Source organism: Equus caballus, chromosome 11, assembly GCF_041296265.1.
Source record: "Equus caballus isolate H_3958 breed thoroughbred chromosome 11, TB-T2T, whole genome shotgun sequence".
Classification (NCBI taxonomy): Eukaryota; Metazoa; Chordata; class Mammalia; order Perissodactyla; family Equidae; genus Equus; species Equus caballus.
In genome coordinates, this window is record NC_091694.1 from 16,728,729 (window position 1) to 16,745,709 (window position 16,981).

At 37.2% G+C, this 16,981-nt stretch overlaps 1 protein-coding gene and 1 long non-coding RNA gene across 7 annotated transcripts in view; one reads left to right on the top strand and one right to left on the bottom strand.

Moving 5' to 3' along the window:
* The window catches only part of LOC111775619 (uncharacterized), a 30,652-nt gene extending 30,130 nt beyond the window's left edge, over positions 1–522 (top strand). For both annotated transcript variants that reach the window (XR_011423162.1, XR_002811399.2), the window contains one exon: positions 195–522. This is a non-coding gene — a long non-coding RNA (uncharacterized lncRNA). The remainder of the gene's footprint in view (positions 1–194) is intronic.
* The window catches only part of EFCAB3 (EF-hand calcium binding domain 3), a 498,542-nt gene that overhangs the window by 26,224 nt on the left and 455,337 nt on the right, over positions 1–16,981 (bottom strand). For 3 of the 5 annotated variants that reach the window (XM_070227127.1, XM_070227129.1, XM_070227130.1), the window contains 2 exons: positions 11,384–11,437; positions 8,156–8,209 (listed from right to left, as the gene is read on the bottom strand). In XM_070227127.1, coding sequence (XP_070083228.1) covers positions 8,156–8,209; positions 11,384–11,437 — 108 coding nt within the window. Of the gene's footprint in view, positions 1–269; positions 633–8,155; positions 8,210–11,383; positions 11,438–16,981 lie in introns of those variants that run through there. The other 2 variants (XM_023652310.2, XM_014737564.3) reach the window with 2 other exon arrangements.

A 16,981-nucleotide genomic window follows, 5' to 3' on the forward strand; every position in this document is an offset into this window, starting at 1 on the left:
GGGTTGTTATGGCTTCCTCCTTTTATTGTTGGTTTTATCTCTCCAATTATCTTTTCAAAATGTAGAGTGTATCAGGTGGTTCACTGCCAAGGATACTAGGTTGCTGACTTAGAAATAATAGACAATCAAATACCATTAAACCGTGAAGAAAAAGTCTCTGAATATTTGATTAGAGTTTCGATCAATTTTCCCAGGTCTTCGCCTCAGAGCCTGGAAAGCAGCTGTTTCTAAACAACTCAATTACATGTGCTCAAAATCTGGAAACCTACCACAGAGCTGGGAACTCCGGAGAGGCTCAACGATTTAGGCACTTGAAAGGTGCTCTGAAATCATCCTCATGGCTCAAAATAATCATCACTTTAAAAAACTACCTTCAATCTCTCATAGAGACAATAGATTTTAAAAAAAGGACTCAGTGTAGGTTCCTACAAAATGCGGATATTTACCTACTTTTAAGCCGTGCTACTCACCACTTCTGGGCTTCAATCAGATCAAGAATCCAATAAAGGGTTTGTTCCATCATACAACTGTGACCTCATTCACTTCTCAGGCTCAGGCCCAGGATGAGAATGACCCACAAGCTCCTTCCAGCTTTAGAGCAACTGCGCTTTCAATGTGGTTTATTCAGTACCCTTGGGGTAGGTGTAGGTGTGAATTACAGAATCAGAACATTTTGACACTGTTAGGATTTCAGGGAAGGGGAAGTGGTTTTTGAAAAAAATTCTGTATTAACATATTTTCATTTTAAACATTAGTGAGGTGAAATTTGTTTAAGTAGAAGATTTTACCCAACTGCCTTAATTGAATGATGATTAAGAACCATGTCATTAATTATTTAAGCCTAGGAAGAGGGACAAAAAAAATCAAACTCTCATAGGTTTGTGGTCTACAGTATTATTGGAAAGAGTGATTTAAAAAGAGCAATTAAAGAATAGATTATGATTATTTTAATCAGAAACTTTAATATTCAAGATCTGACATGTCTCTTGGCGCTGTAAATCCTCTAGCCCAGGAGTTAGGAGTGACTTTAGTTTTCATCATGGCTAAGCACAGCTACCTCTGGCACCCGAGGCTTAGCTTGAGCCCCCTAAATTTGTTTTAGGCTTCACTTAGTGGCTGCAATTCTAGGAGTTTCCTATCCCTGCTCTCAGGATTTGTTTATTATGAGCATAATTTGACTTTTTCCTATTCTTTCCAAACTTGGTACACTGTTTCCCATTCTGGCCAGCGATAAAAAAGGGAAAGAAAGGGAAGGGCTAATTTACAAATTAATTATTTAAAAGGGCCTACTATGTTAGGGGCTACCAATATTTAAAATGGGGATAATGGCAACTCCTATTGGATGGGGTTGTTGAGAAGTAGAATTTTAGAATTATTATTTTAAATTGTGGTAATATACACGTAACATAAAATTTACTATTAAGCATTTTTTAGTGTATGGTTCAGTATTGTTAAGTATGTTCACACTTGTACAACCAATCTCCAGAACTTTTTCATCTTGCAAAAATGAAACTCTATACTAATTAAACAGTAACTTCCTATTTACTCCTCTCCTTAATCCCTGGCAACCACAATTCTACTTTCTGTCTATGAATCTGACTAGTCTAGAAACCTCATATAAGTGGAATAAGTGTTTGTCTTTTTGTGACTGGCTTATTTCTTTTAGTGTAGTATCTTCAAGGTTCATCCATGTCGTAGCATGTGTCAGATTTTCCTTCCTTTTCAAGGCTGAATAATATTCTATTATATTTACCATATTTCATTTATCCATGTATCTGTCAGACACTTGGGTTGCTTCCACCTTTTGGCGATTAAGAATAATGCTGCTATGACACATTAGTGTACAAGTATCTCTTTGAGACCCTGCTTTCAATCTTTTGGATCTATACCCAGAAGTGTAGTTGCTGAATCACATGGCAGTTCTATTTTTAATTTTTTGAAGAAATATTGTTTTCCATAGTTGCTACCATTTTACATTCCCAACAGTACACAAGCATTCTATATTTATATATATATATATATATTTCTATATATATGTATATATATATTTTGTTTTTGAGGAAGATCAGCCCTGAGCTAACATCTGCTGCCAATCCTCCTCTTTTTGCTGAGGAAGACTGGCTCTGAGCTAACATCTGTGCCCATCTTCTTCTACTTTATATGTGGGATGCCTGCCACAGCGTGACTTGATGAGCCGTGCCATGTCCACACCCAGGATCCAAACCGGTGGACCCCGGGCCGCCAAAGTGGAAGGTGCGAACTTAACTGCAGTGCCACTGGGCTGGCCCCAACACAAGCGTTCTAATTTCTCCACGTCCTCACCAATAGTTGTTTTCTGTTTTTGATAGTAGCCACCCTGATGAGTGTGAGGCGATATCTCATTGGGGTTTCAATTTACATTTCCCTAGTGATTAGTGATGTTGAGTATCTTTCCATATATTTGTTGGCTATTTGGAGATCTTCTGTGAAATAATGTCTGTTCATGTCTTTTGCCCACTTTTAATCACTTTTGTTGTTGTTGTTGAGTTGTAGGAGTTCTTTATATATTCTGGATATTAACCCCTTTTCTGATATGTGATTTGCAAATATTTTCTTCTATTCCATAGGTTGCCTTTTCATTCTGTTCATTATATCCTTTGATGCACAGAAGTTTGAATTTTTATGAAGTCCAATTTATCTATTTTTACTTATGTTGCCTGGGCTTTCGGTGTCATATCCAAGAAATCACTGCCAAATCCACTGTCATGAAACTTTTCTCCTATGTTTTCTTCTAAGAGTTTAATAGTTTTAGGTCTTATGTGTAGGGAGAAGTAGAATTTTAATATGTAGCAAGTAGCACTGAGGGAAGAGCAGCCTAGAGTAAAGAAGAGGAAAAGCATGTAGAGTAATCATGGAGGTCAGGAGACAAGGACTAGCTCAGCCACATTAGAGGAGAGGATTGCGTGAAGCGAGATCTGGGAGCAAAAAAGATTAGGCATGTTCGGTTGGGGTTCGTTATTAGAACAGAGATTGCAAATTCAATCCCCACCTGTTTCATTTGGCTTAGACAGCATTTAAAAAAGTCTGAATTTCATAAATGAAAACATGGATAAATTAAGAGTTATCAGTTTATGACTTCTCATGAAAAACCTAAAGCTCAGAAAACACAGAGCCCACATTCCTGCTTAGCAATAATTGGCTGGAGCAGAACAACTGTCACCCCTTTAACTGGAACCTAAGGTTTCCTGATTGTCACAGTTCCCATCATTTTTTCTAGTCTCTTATATGCAGCATGTTACTCATTTAACCTAGTTTTTGTAGATACATGTACATCTTGATTGTTAAGCTAAGAGAGTCTACACTTAATTAGCATTGGAGAATCCTAAAGATATTTGAGTAGGGATGTTGAATGAATATAGCTGTCCTCTGTGGGAATTAATTCAACCATATCAATCTAAGAATTGCCTAGGCTTATATTCTTTTCTGACTTTATGAAGAATAAAAAGGAAGTGAATATTAGATGGGGCAGAATATCTGGTATTAGGCTTCTTCCTATATGGTACTGATTGCCAAAGGAGGAAGAGGAATTTTATGGGAAAAGGTTGTGTCTCAATGTGATTTATAATTTGTGAACTCTGAAAACCTAATATTTTAGGGTAATGCCTAATTCATCCTCTACAGTTAAATATATATGAACCTTAAGCAGAAGAGAGTCTCATCAGTTCCTTCAGTTACCAGATCGATGAGAACAGGATTTTTCAGAAAAACAAACAAACAAAAAACCCCAACAATGTAGCTACCTCTGGTAGAGATACTGCTGGTGTAGGCCAATCAATTTCTTTACAGGCAAATTCCCTTCACTACTCTCCCTGGCTCTTTTGTTTTCACTGAGTGTAAGCACCTTGAGGTCAGAGGCTGAATGTTCTATTTCCCTGACATTAGCTCTGTCCATAGGAAGTGTTCAAAGAATGACTGGAGAGAGGCAAGATGTTCCTTCCTTTTTGGTCAGAGATGTGCTTCACCATTTCTCCCTCCTCTTAGGCTTTTCTCAGCCTCCATCACCTAGAAGTCATCAGGGTGTGGCTGCATGAAGGAAGTGACTATTATTATTTCCTACCTCAACTCTGGTAACCTGGGTAGGCAAAATCCTCTGGGATGGCCTAATCCTGGTAAACCCCAGTGCTTCTCTTGCTCCCTCCTGATTAGTCTAGATTAATAATGGAATTATTTGCAGAAATTAAAAGGCTTACTCCCCTTTACACAATACCATTTTAGTTATTACTCATGCAAACCAACTACTTATACTTTTAAAATTTAGTGTACACCAACATGGATAGTTCTTTTGGAACACTAACAGTGAAAATGCATAGCAGTAAACTCTTATCCCCACACCATCCAAGCAAGTCATGGAGTGCAAGGATGTGAGGAGTATTACAAGAATCAACATGTATAGGCAATAAGAGGAAAATATAAAGAAATATGTAACAAACACCTGCTTATCCTCACTGATTTATTCTTGAGAATCAATACAAAATGTCAGAAAATTTTCCTAGGATCAACTTTATAGCAAGTTATAATATTAAATTGTTAACCCAGGTTCTGCAAACCACGAAAAACTCTGATTTTTAATATCTCCTCTCTCCATAATATTTGAATCTATATGGATTTCAATTAGTTTCTTCACTAATTCAACAAATATAACAGAATTTATCCAGTCACTTATTCATTCATCTATTCATCCCAGGAAATGGCAATTCCACCCTTCCAGGCCTCTGTTCAGGCCAAAACTCTTGGAATATGCTCCAACCCTCTTCTTTTGTATCCCACATCTAATCCAATTCATTCATTCCATAGTATTTTTTTAGTGCCTGTTATGTTCTAGGCCCTGGGATACATCAGAGAATATATCTATCAGGAAATAGTGTTGATTCCATTATCAAAATATAAATGTAATCCAACCACTCCCGCCACCTCCTGCTCTAGATTACTGCACAGACCCCCTAACTAGTCTCCCTGCTTCTGCTCCTGCCAAGTCTGTTCTACACACAGGAACTAGGATAATCCTTTAAAAACTTAAGTCAGATCACGTCATGTCTCTGCTCAAATCCTCCAGTAGTTTCCTATGCCACGCAGGGTAAAAATCTAACCTTTACAATAGCCTTCAAGGTTCATATGGTCTGCTGCTCCCCACACCTGCTCCATCCCCTTCCACTAACAAGGGATATCTCATTGCAAAACCCTGGAATTGTGCACTGCATAGCCTATGTGTCTGAATGTGATAGTCCTGTCCCATACCTCTGTGACCTTACCTCCTCCTACATTGCCCTTGCTCACTCTCTTCCAGCCACAGTGCCCTCTTTGCTCTTTCTCAACTAGTGCAAGCATGTTCTTGCATGAGGGCATTTGCACTTAATCTTCCCTCTGCATGGAGTGCTCTTGCCTCAGATTTCTGCGTGGCTTGCTCCCTTACCTCCTTAGCTTTTTGCTTAAATGCCTTAAATGCTTTCTTCATTACCTTCCCCCACTTCCAGCATTCCCTATACCCCTTTCCTTGCTTTACTTTCTCTGTAATGTCTGTCATACTATTATTTATTTATTATGTGTATCTCTTCACTAAAGAGTAAGCTCCACGAGGGTAGGGATTTTTGTCCCAAGCATGTAGAATAATGCTTGGCACATGGTAGACATGAACTGATTGTTAAATGAATGTATGCATGCATCCATTCATCCCCTCAGCAGATACCTAGTAACTGCTAGGTACAAAGAATAAAAGACTTACAAGACAGCATGCCTACCCTAAAGTAGCTGATAGGGAAGTGGGACAGGTTCATCCAAATTCAAGTTTCCATAATCTGTGAGTAAATCGTGGTGAAAGAAGTCATCAAAATTAATAGGGTGGTATACATAAGGAACTAAAATACCCTGGGAGTAGGCATGTATTATAATTTAGCTACACCAATAGTCATCTATCCAGAACCAAATGAGATGAAGGGCTGGTTTCACTTAATTTACTTGTGGGTATATCCTAGGTAGTTTAGAATTGGTGGACTGGTGTGATAGTTATCTATAGGGCTGATGGTCCCAGGACATAAGATGGGTTCCACAGCTTGGTACACTGGATAGACAGAAGGTGCTTTGGGGCTGGGACTTATGTTTGGGGCCAGCCTGTTGTTTATTTTTTTTACTTACAGAGCCTGACAAATAAACAGGCACAGATTCTGAGTACTTGTGTTTTTTCAGCAGATATGTTTTTGGGTCAGTCCTGGAATTTTTAAAAAATTAAAAAATAATTCACATACCATAAAATTCACCCTTTAATAAGTGTACAATTCAGTGGTTTTTAGTATATTCACAAAGTTGTACAACCAATACCACTATCTAATTCCAGCACAGTTTCATCACTCCAAAAGAAACCCTGTACCCACTAACAGCCACTCCCCATTCTCCCCTCCCACAGTGGTTGCCTTGTAGCACCCACTAATCTATCTTCTGTCTCTGGATTTGCCTATTATGGACATTTAATACAAGTAGAATTATATAATAAGTGGCTTCTTTCACTTAGCATAAAGTTTTCAAGGTTCATCCATGCTGTAGCATGGATCAGTACTTCATTCCTTTTTATGGCTGAATAATATTCCACTGTATGTATATACCAGATTTTGTTTATCCATTCATCAACTGATGATGGACGATGGCTGATGACTGATGATGGCCTTTTTATTTATTTATTTATTTTTGCTGAGGAATATTAGCCCTGAGCTAACATCTGTACCAGTCTTTCTCCAGTTTATATGTGGGTTGCCATATATAAGTGCATGGCAGGTGTAGGTCTACACTTGGGATTCAGACTCGTGAACCTGGGCCGCCGAAGCGGAATGTGCTGAACTTAACCACTATGCCTCAGGGAGCCCCTGTCTTCACTTTTTGACTATTATGATCATGCTGCTATGAGCATTCCTGTCCAAGTTCTTGTGTGGACATGTTTTCATTTCTCTTGAGTATATCCCTCGGAGTGGAATTGCTGGCTCATGTTTCACATTTTGGGGACTGCCAAACTGTTTTCCACAGCAGCTGCACCATTTTACATTCCCAACAGCAGTGTATGAGGACTCCAATTTCTCCACATCCGCATCATCACTTGTTACTGTCTTTTTCATTATAGTCATCCTAGTGGGTGTGAAGTGGTGTCTCATGGTTTTGATTTGCCTTTCTCTAATGACTAATAATGCTGAACATCTTTTTATGTGCTTATTAGTCATTTTTATATCTTCTTTTAAGAAATGTCTATTTAGGTCCTTTGCTCATTTTTAAATTTGGGTTATTTGTCTTTTTATTGTTGAGTTATAAGCGTTCTTCATATGTTTCGGATACTAGACCTTTATCAGATATATCGTTTACAAATACTTTCTCCTATTTTGTGGGTTGTCTTTCACTTTCTTGATAATGTCTTTTCAACTGCAAAGGTTAGTCCTAGAATTTTAAAGCTGAAAGAGAACTAATAAATCATTAGTCTAATTCACCCTTTTCATTTTATTGATAAGGATACTAAAGCCCAGTGAGCTGAATTAATATCTTTAGTGACAGAGATAGGAACACCTGCTTTGTGTAATTGCACTGTAAATTGCACCAAATAGGTTATAATGTAATTATAGATAAATAATTCATCACAACTGAATCCATTAGAAAAACAATATAAAATACCTGATAATCACATGTGATGCAGTGTGGTGTAGACTACAAAGGCTAAAGGAACTCAGGAAAACAATTGGAGAGAGGTATTCAGTCACCTATCAACAAGTAGGTAGAGGATAGTAATTGACAAAACCCTTAGGGAAAATAACTATGAGATTAAAAATGTCAGTCAGGGGGCTGGCCCCATGGCTTAGTGGTTAAGTTCATGCACTCCACTTGAGTGGCCCGGGGTTTGCTGGTTCAGGTCCTGGTTGCAGACCTATGTGCTGCTCATTAAGCCATGCTGTGGTGGCATCCCATATAGAAGAGCTAGAATGACTTGTAACTAGGATATACAACTAGGTGCTGGGGCTTTGGGTAGGAAAAAAAAAGAGGAAGACTGGCAACAGTTCTTAGCTCAGGGCCAATCTTCCTCACACACACACAAAAATCAAAATATTAAACCCCCTCATTACAATGCTTTCCTATCAGATTTAACACTCACCTTTATTATCATTTGCAGTTTTCATCAACTTATGTAGAGGCACCATTCTTTTTGCTTAAAGACAAGATTAAGATATATAAAAATTATTACATATATGTCAGTTTCTAAAGTTATGAAAAATAGAGTAGGAAAATATAGTTTTATCTTAATTTTTCCTCAGATGAGGAAAACTGAGGAAAATGTCAATTATATGTGATATACATCTTAATTCATATTGCTTCTTTTGGTGCCTTAATGTATCAAACTCCAAAAAAAATTTAAAAAGCATTATAGAGTCAGCATGGAAGTCAAGACTATTTATTTGCCATCTTTTAGGATGTGAAAATGTGAAGTGACTTTGAAAACCTGTTGACTCAAGAGAAGGATGGTCTGAGCTTCGGGTATAAACTGTTGACTAATTATACGCCTATTAATGGTGTAGATATTTCTCTCTGGTGAATCCTGTGAAATGCGTGGTACAATATTAACTATAAAATCTCCCCTCATGCCACCCCACAGCCAGGACAACAACCAAACGAATACCTTGATAGTACTGATTCAACTCTTTTTCTTTTCTTCTCTCAAAATGAGGGGTAGTTTGGTCTTTTAAACATGAGGAGATTAATTCTCAGGAGAAAAGTGCTGGATATAATGGCTCAGTTCCCTAAGTTCCCTAAGTGTGGTTTGGTTTGGCCAGATAAAGCCAATAATGTACTATTTTAATATCAAAAAAGATCAGTGGCAGATTATGGAAACATGGAAAATTTCTGGTGGTACCTTTAGGCTGTGAAGGCTATCCAGGATAATGAATCATGCAGAAAGCAATGCACACAAAGTAGATGTATTTTTTTTATGGGAGGGGAGAGATTATTACTAGCACATAATGCATAACTTGTAGAATTAAGAAAAACCTATCACCTTTTATTTGTCCTCTCTCTCTGTCATTCTTTTCCTCTTCCCTATTGCTTGGCTCTTCCCCCTGCCTAGACATTAGTTGGCTGGAGGCATCCTAGGCCATTCTTGGATACTGCATGTGACCCCACTCTGGTCTGGAATGTGACTTGGAAAATTTCTTTTCCTGACAAGTGGCAGACTTTATTTTTACATGGTAGGTTTTTATAAATGTATATTAGAGTTTCTCTGTATCATTAATAAGTGTGGTTTTAGAAATTCTGACATAGAACCCCACAACCCAAGTACCATCGAAGGCCAGAGCGGAATTTTGAATGTTCATCATCAAATGACATAAATATTAGCAGGTCTTGAAGTTGCTAATATAGAAGTGTTATTTTCATGTTATTGTGCGTAGGTAACTGAAATCCACCTTTATTCCTTAGGAAAATAGAAATGGTGAAATGCAAATTGGGGAAAAAAGATAATTAAGTGGGGAAAAAAGATAATTAAGTGTGAAAAATGTCATTGTCTAAAGAATGACTATGTTTAGTCATCTGAAATTTGAGTGTGAAAACTTAAATCATAGTAGTACATCTTTGGATGCATGAAAAAATGTCCATACAGAATTCAGAAATAAAATTTGTTCCCTTAACACCTATATCTATAAAGAAAACTTAAGTGGAAATTGAGTATTATTTGGTGAATTTATGGAATAGACACAACTGTTTGAAAATTTTTAAAATTATGAAACATACTTTTAAATGTTTAAATTTTCTTTAATGCACTGTGAACTTCACAGAATAAAATATACTTTGGTGGCAGCAAGTGGAGTAGGGCTTGGATAGTGAGGAAAACAAGTGGGTGAACAGGGTAGGCAGGTGAAATGCATGTTTGATAGAGGCTGGAAGGAAAAGAAAAAACAAAAAAGCAACACCACCAGGAAAACAAGGGGGAGCAGCAGTGAAAGAAAAATAATCTATTAATAGAAGTTTGGAGAAGATAAAAATAGAGAAAAAGAAGAAATGGAAAAGGAGAAAGAGGAATGATGGGAAAATAAGCAGAGAGGACTGTGGAACTGCGCTTCCTCAGCACTGTAAATGATTTCTGACAATCCATTCTGATTTGAGTCACTCACTTATGCGCTCTGGGGTCACTAGTTTTACATCACTGTTTCTTCTGAGTGGCCCAGACTTGGGGGGTTATCTCAAGAATGACCTCAGTATGGCTGCTTGAATTATCTGAAAGCAGGAGACTAGAACCTCTTAGTCAAGCAATAAGCATTTATTGAGCACATACTGTGTACTCAAAAACTAAGCCTTGCTGAGAGCAGGAACTTTGCTTGTCTCTTTTTCATTGTTGAATTTTTTTCTTTTTACAATGCCTGGGTACTCAATAAACGCATGCTGATGAGCACTGATCTTCCAGTATCCTTAAATTCAGCAGCATGATTTTAAATGCTGGGGTTAAAAGCAAGCAGATATTTCTGAAAGTTTTCAGGTACCAGCAACAGAAGCAGCAATAGAATGGATCTATTTAAAGAGATCTTTTTTCTTTTACAAATAATAAAATACAACAGAACTCACTCAGAAACGTTAAGTGTGGGTACCCATAATTTAAATTTATCTTCTCTTATTAAGATTCATTTTGTAGATACTTGCATAAAGTACCTTAAATTATTCTTTTTTTCCCTTAAGTTCTTCTTTTTGAAACACAATCAGGCTTGCAATGACACATCAATTTTTTTTTATCGTACTTGTTGAAAAATGCTGGTGCAGAGAGCAAATCAAAATGACTTAAGAATGAAGTACAGATTGAGGTTGTTGTGTGTGTGGGAAGAGGACAAGTTTTATCTTGCCTCTACTGATCATTTTCACAGCATAATTTTCAAACCTTCCAATCATTCTTTTCTATTTTAAGTATAGAACATAGCAGTTTGGCACTGGGAAACTTATTTTAGATGTAAGTGTGATAAGAGGGCTGCAAACAAAAAGGGCTGAGATTATGTATTAAATTTCAGAGGCATCCAAAAAGGAATTTTAGGTCATTAGAAATACCTATCAATAGGTAAGATTTTAATATTACTAAGAAAATGGAAAAGTACCTTGAAAATGGGACTTTACAGCTAAATGAACAAAAATTGTGTATGCATAAGGAAAAAAACTGTGGGTGATAAAATTCTAGATAATCATTGGGTTATAGAATTAAGAATTATTAACATTTTTCTTTTCCATTCTTTCATTTTTTGAATATAGAAATTTTCTATAATGAACATGTATTACTTTTATAACCAAGAAAACACATAAAAATAAATACATAGATTATCAATTTTATATTGTATCAAAAATGTTGACTCACGTTTAAAGTTCTTTAGGCCCTCCATTATTGAATGCACTTTAACCTTTCCATTTCCTGCAAAACATTTCGAGTCAGGTACAGAGGCAATCACATAAGAACTCATAAAAATTGATGAAAGTTGTGAAATTATTAAAATGGCATGGCAGGCTAGAATTTCTTCCATGAGTTAGAAGAACTGGAGACACTGGTTTCCTTTGGAATCGGGTTCATTTTTCTCTCAGGTTAGTATGATGGAAGAAAGAATAGATCTTTCGGTCAGACAAATCTCTCTACTTCTTTAATGCAGTTCTTCTTTTCTGTGTTTCACTCCAAAAGTGACACATGGGAAAGGGATATTACAAAAAGAACCAGGACTCAAATCTGCAGCATCTTTTCCAAAATCAGATCAATGACATGAAAAAAAAAAAGATATGAAGAGACTATGTTGGCAAATGCTCAGAGTTGGAATAGGGAGAGAAGGACTTGTTCTGTTTTTGGTTCTAACAAGCATTTCTTGAGAACCAATGCATTTGAGGTGGTATGCTTGTCACTGCTGAGGATGCAGAGAATGACGATCTTCCCATACCTGTTCAGCTTTGGGTCTTCTCCAGGAAACCCCAGTCTTGGCTAAATGCTCGCTTAGCACCTTCTGCATACATTTATCACATTATATCAAAATTATTTTGTTTATGTGCCCACCTCCTCTGTTGGACCATAAGCTCTTTGAGGACAAGGGCTGTGACTCATTCATTTTTGTGTCCTTAGCACTTGGCACAGAGCCTAACACACAGGATGTCTTCCTTTAATGACTTAAACAATTTATTGGGAGATAGTATAAGTTTGACCTAAGGAAGAGAGCAAAGGGGGATCAGTCTGAGTACTAGAAGATACTGATGGGACCAGGACCAGAAAAATAGGAAGAGAGTGGTTGATACTTGAGAAGTTAATGTAAATGCATGAGAAACCCAGAGATTTAAATACATATCTAGGCCAGAATAACACTTGCAAGAGAAAGGAGTATAGAGCAAGCGAGAAGAAGAGCAGCTGTGAGACAGGTGGGACAGAATGTTTCTTCTATGATGAAACCAAGTAGGATAAGGGGCAGAAGGGAACCCTGGGTGGCACTCTTAAGAATTCTGATAAGGAAGTAATTTTTTAATTCTATAAAATATTACACACTTTTATTTCGAGACTAACAGCATACATCTCTTTCTCCCTACCTCTCTCCAAAACTGTGAACGTATTTCTCTCTAATGTTGCCTCCCAGCCACAAAGTGGGAGGCTGGAACTTGAGGAACAGAAACAAAAATGAAAATTCTCCTAAGGTAGGAATGGTGGCAAAACCTATAAGAATAAGCGCATCTATTATTCAAATTTAAGCAATTCAGTAAAATAAGCTACCCACCCAGACTTGAGTTGAGAAATGATGGAATTAGGCAGTGTCCAGTGGAGTAACAGAATATAAAATGACAGCAGCATAGCAGAAGGAATGCAAAGCAGAGACGGGTGATTCAAAGTAGAAAATCGGAACCATTGGTAGGAGAAATGTATGTTCTGCCTAACCTACACAAGGGTCCCTAGATATTAGAGAGATGCTGGGTTTCCCCACATGGTAGTATCACAGATCAGTTCAGTGTTGGGAAAATTGTTTGCTATATGAAGAAACAAGTTAGATCCCTATCTCACCATGCACAGAGGTGATGTGCAGAGGGATTAAAGACCTAAAGGTGAAAGATAAAACCATATAGTTAGTAGGAGTAGTAGTAGAATAAGAAAATGAAATATTGGCAACTTTGATGTCCATCACTGGGGCAGTGGATAGGTAAATTATGGTAATTGAATTGAAGGGTTACTATGTAGCAACCAGAATTAGATTGATTTATAGAAACATGGGTAAATCTCAAAAACATAGCATTGATTCACACCCACTAGGATGGCTAGAATCAAAAATCAGATAGTGGAGCCGCCCCGTGGCCGAGTAGTTAAGTTTATGCCTTCTGCTTCAGCGGCCCAGGGTTTCGCCGGTTTGGACCCTGGGTGTGGACATGGCACTGCTCATCAAGCCATGCTGAGGCAGTGTCCCACATGCCACAACTACAAGGACCCACAACTAAAAACACACAACTATGTTCTGGGGGGCTTTGGGAGAAAAAGGAAAAATAAAATCTTTAAAAAAAAAGTCAGATAGTAACAAGTGTTGCTGAGGATGTGGAGAAATCAGAACCTTTATACATTGGGGATGCAAAATGATGCAGCCACTTTGGGAAATTCTGGCAGTTCCTCAAATGGTTAAACATAGAGTTACCGTATGACCTAGCAATTCCACCCCTAGGTACATACCCAAGAGAAATGAAAACATATGTCCACACAAAAAGTTGCAAACAAATGTTTATAGCAGTGTTATTCCTAATAGCAAAAGGTGGAAACAATCCAAATGACCATCAACTGATGAATGAATAAACAAAATGTGATATATCCATACAACAGAGTATTGTTTGGCCATTAAAAGGAATGAAGTACTGATACATGCTGCAATATGGGTGAATCTTGAAAACATGCCGAGAGAAGCCAATCACAACAGATCAAATACTGTATGATTCCATTTATATGAAATGTCCAGAAAAGCCAAAGCTATAGACACAGAGTATAGATTAATGATTTCTTAGGGCTGGGGGGATAGGGAGTGATAGCTAAAGGGTACTGGGTTTCTTTTTCAGCTGATGAAAATGTTCTAGAATGACTGTGGTGATGGTTGCACATATCTGTGAATACTAAAAACCATTGAACTGTACACTTTAAATGGATGAACTATATGGTACTTGAACTATATTTCAATAAAGCTGTTAAAAAATAATGTTGAGTGAAAAAAATAGAATGAGTTTTATAGCACAATACCATTTAAGTAAATTAAATATCACGCACATTGAATTTTTAAAGGGATACACATATATCTAAATAAACATGAGGAAGGTGGGTTGGAAGGACATATATTAGACATAATAGAGAAGGTACCTATAAAGGGAGGAAGGATATAGGAGTGGAAATAGGAAGTAAAAGTGAAAATAATAAAATAAAAACAAAGGGTCTTTGCATGGACCATTGATGATAGTGTGCCATAAATGAGGAGTTTGATAACTCAACTGTGTGCATCTGATGTTTAAGGAAAAGTTCACTCTTCTGCAAAAAAAGTTAAGGAAGAAATATCTAGCAGGCAGCAGGAAACACAGAAGTGACAAAGAATAATCCAGAAAGCAAAGGTTCTCAAACATTTTGGTCTCAAGATTTCTTTACATTCTTAAAAATTTTTGAGGCCCTCCAAGAGGTTTATTTGGGTTATAGCTATGGATAATTACCATATCAGAGATTAAAATTCAGAAATTTAAAAGATATTTATTAATTCATTTTAAGATAGCAATAATAAACCCAGTACATGTTAATATACTTTTTAATGAAAAATATGTATCAATTGAAAATGAAAAATATAAATCAATTTTCCAGAAAAATTTAGTGGGAAAAGTAGTATTATTGGCTGAATGTTTGTGTCCCCTCAAAATTCATTATGCTGCAATCCTATTCCCAATGTGGTGCTATCAGGAGGTGGGGCCTTTGGGAGGTGATTAGGATTAGATGAAGTTGCAGGGCGGAGCCCCATGATGGGATTAGTGCCTTATGAGCCAGGAGAAAGTCTGCAGCTAGATGCTCTCTGTTCTCCACCATGTGAGGATACAGTGGAAGGTTGACAAGCTGCAGCCCAGAAGGGGGCTTTCACCAGAACTCAAACCTGCTGGCACCCTGACCTTGGACTTCCAGCCTCCAGAGCTTGAGAAATAAATTTCTGTTATTTATAAGCCACCCAGTCTTTGGTATTTCTATGATAGCAGCTCGAGCTAAGACAGCATTGTTTTACATTTTTGCAAATCTCTTTAATGTCTGGCTTAATAGAATACAGCTGCTATCCTCAGTCTGTTTCTGCATTCAATTTACTGTGATATGTTTTTTCGGTTGAAGAAAATCTGGCCTCATAGAGTTATGTAGTTGGAAAAGAAATATTTTAATAGCTTTTTCAGACATGTCATGTGTGGCTATGTCATGTAGCTTATGAAAAATGCTACTGTACATTTGTGAGTGAATGAGAGTGATAAAGGAAAATAATGTCTTAGTGTTATTTTAATAATAATTTGGATCTGAGGGACTTCCTGAAAGAGAGAGGCATCACTGGACTATGATTTGAGAACTGCTACCATGGAGAGTTGATAGCTGAAGCAGTGATATAAACAAGGGAGGGAAGGAATTAAAACTGAGAAGACTGAGAAATAAACCTTGGATTGTTCCCACATTAGGGAGCTAGAATAAGTGAGGCTGGCAAAGGAAATCATTGGTGATTTCTGATTCTGAGAACTGTTTCAGTGGAACTGGGGACTATGTGAGTAGGGAAGTAAATTGCAAGGATTCAAAGAGAGAATATAGAGTGAGGAAGCAGAATCAACACCTATGGACCAATTAAAAAGGGGGCTGAGAGAGAAATGAGGGATGGATGATCATAATTAGAAGGCAGAAGAAGGGCCAGACCTGTCACTTAGTGGTTAAGTTTGGTGCACTCCACTTCAGGGACCCAGGTTCAGTTCCCAGGCACGGACCTAGACCACTTGTTGGTGGCCACGCTGTGGCAGCAACTCACATACAAAATAGAGGAAGATTGGCACAGATGTTAGCTCAGGGCGAATCTTCCTCAGCACACACACAAAAAGAAAGGCAGAAGAGCCAAGTGAAGGTTAGTTTTTAAAAGGAGTGGAGAAGTATGTGCTTCTTTATAGCAGAGTAGAGAATAATAGATGGAATTGAATGTGTCAGAAAGGAATTATGAAAAATAATTTTTATACCAATATCAAATCATTATTACACCTGACACTAATATATGTTAATTACATCTCAATTAAAATAATTCTTGAAAAAGTAGGAGATGATCAGCTCAAGAACAATGGATTTAGAAGGTTTGGAAAGAATCTCTTCAACTAAAGAGAGGAGAGGAATAGAGTATGGGTGAATAGGAAGAAATGATAAACTGGAGAGAATAGAAGATAGAGATGTTTGCAATGAATAGGTTTTAAAATTTTAAAACCATGATTTTAGAAACATAATGGTGCAGTGTTTTATTTCCTACTTTCAGTTGGGCTTAGAGAAATCCAAATATGTGCTCCCTTCTTCATTCTTCTATTCCTAGTACCTAGAATAGTGCCTGGTCATATTCAATGATCAATAAATATTTGTTGGTTGAATAAATCAATATACAGTTTTTAAATTCAAGGCCAGAACTGCACAGAAGCTATCTAGCAACATCACTGAAGCATTATAGTAAGAAGTGCTACTCCCCAAATGCTCCTAGATCATGTTTTTTGTTTTTTGTATCAGAACAACAAAGAAAGTAGTAGAAATAAAAAAGACTAATCTAAAGTACTTGTATAACACAAAAGCCAGCAGGTAAGTCATGTAACCAGACTCAATAAGCAATAATAAAAATCTCAATAAGCAAACAAATCAATCAATCAACCCCCAACTCCTCCTGCTTCCTGTGTGTCTCTCCCTAATACTCGTTTTTACTTTCTAATTTCAATTACTCTA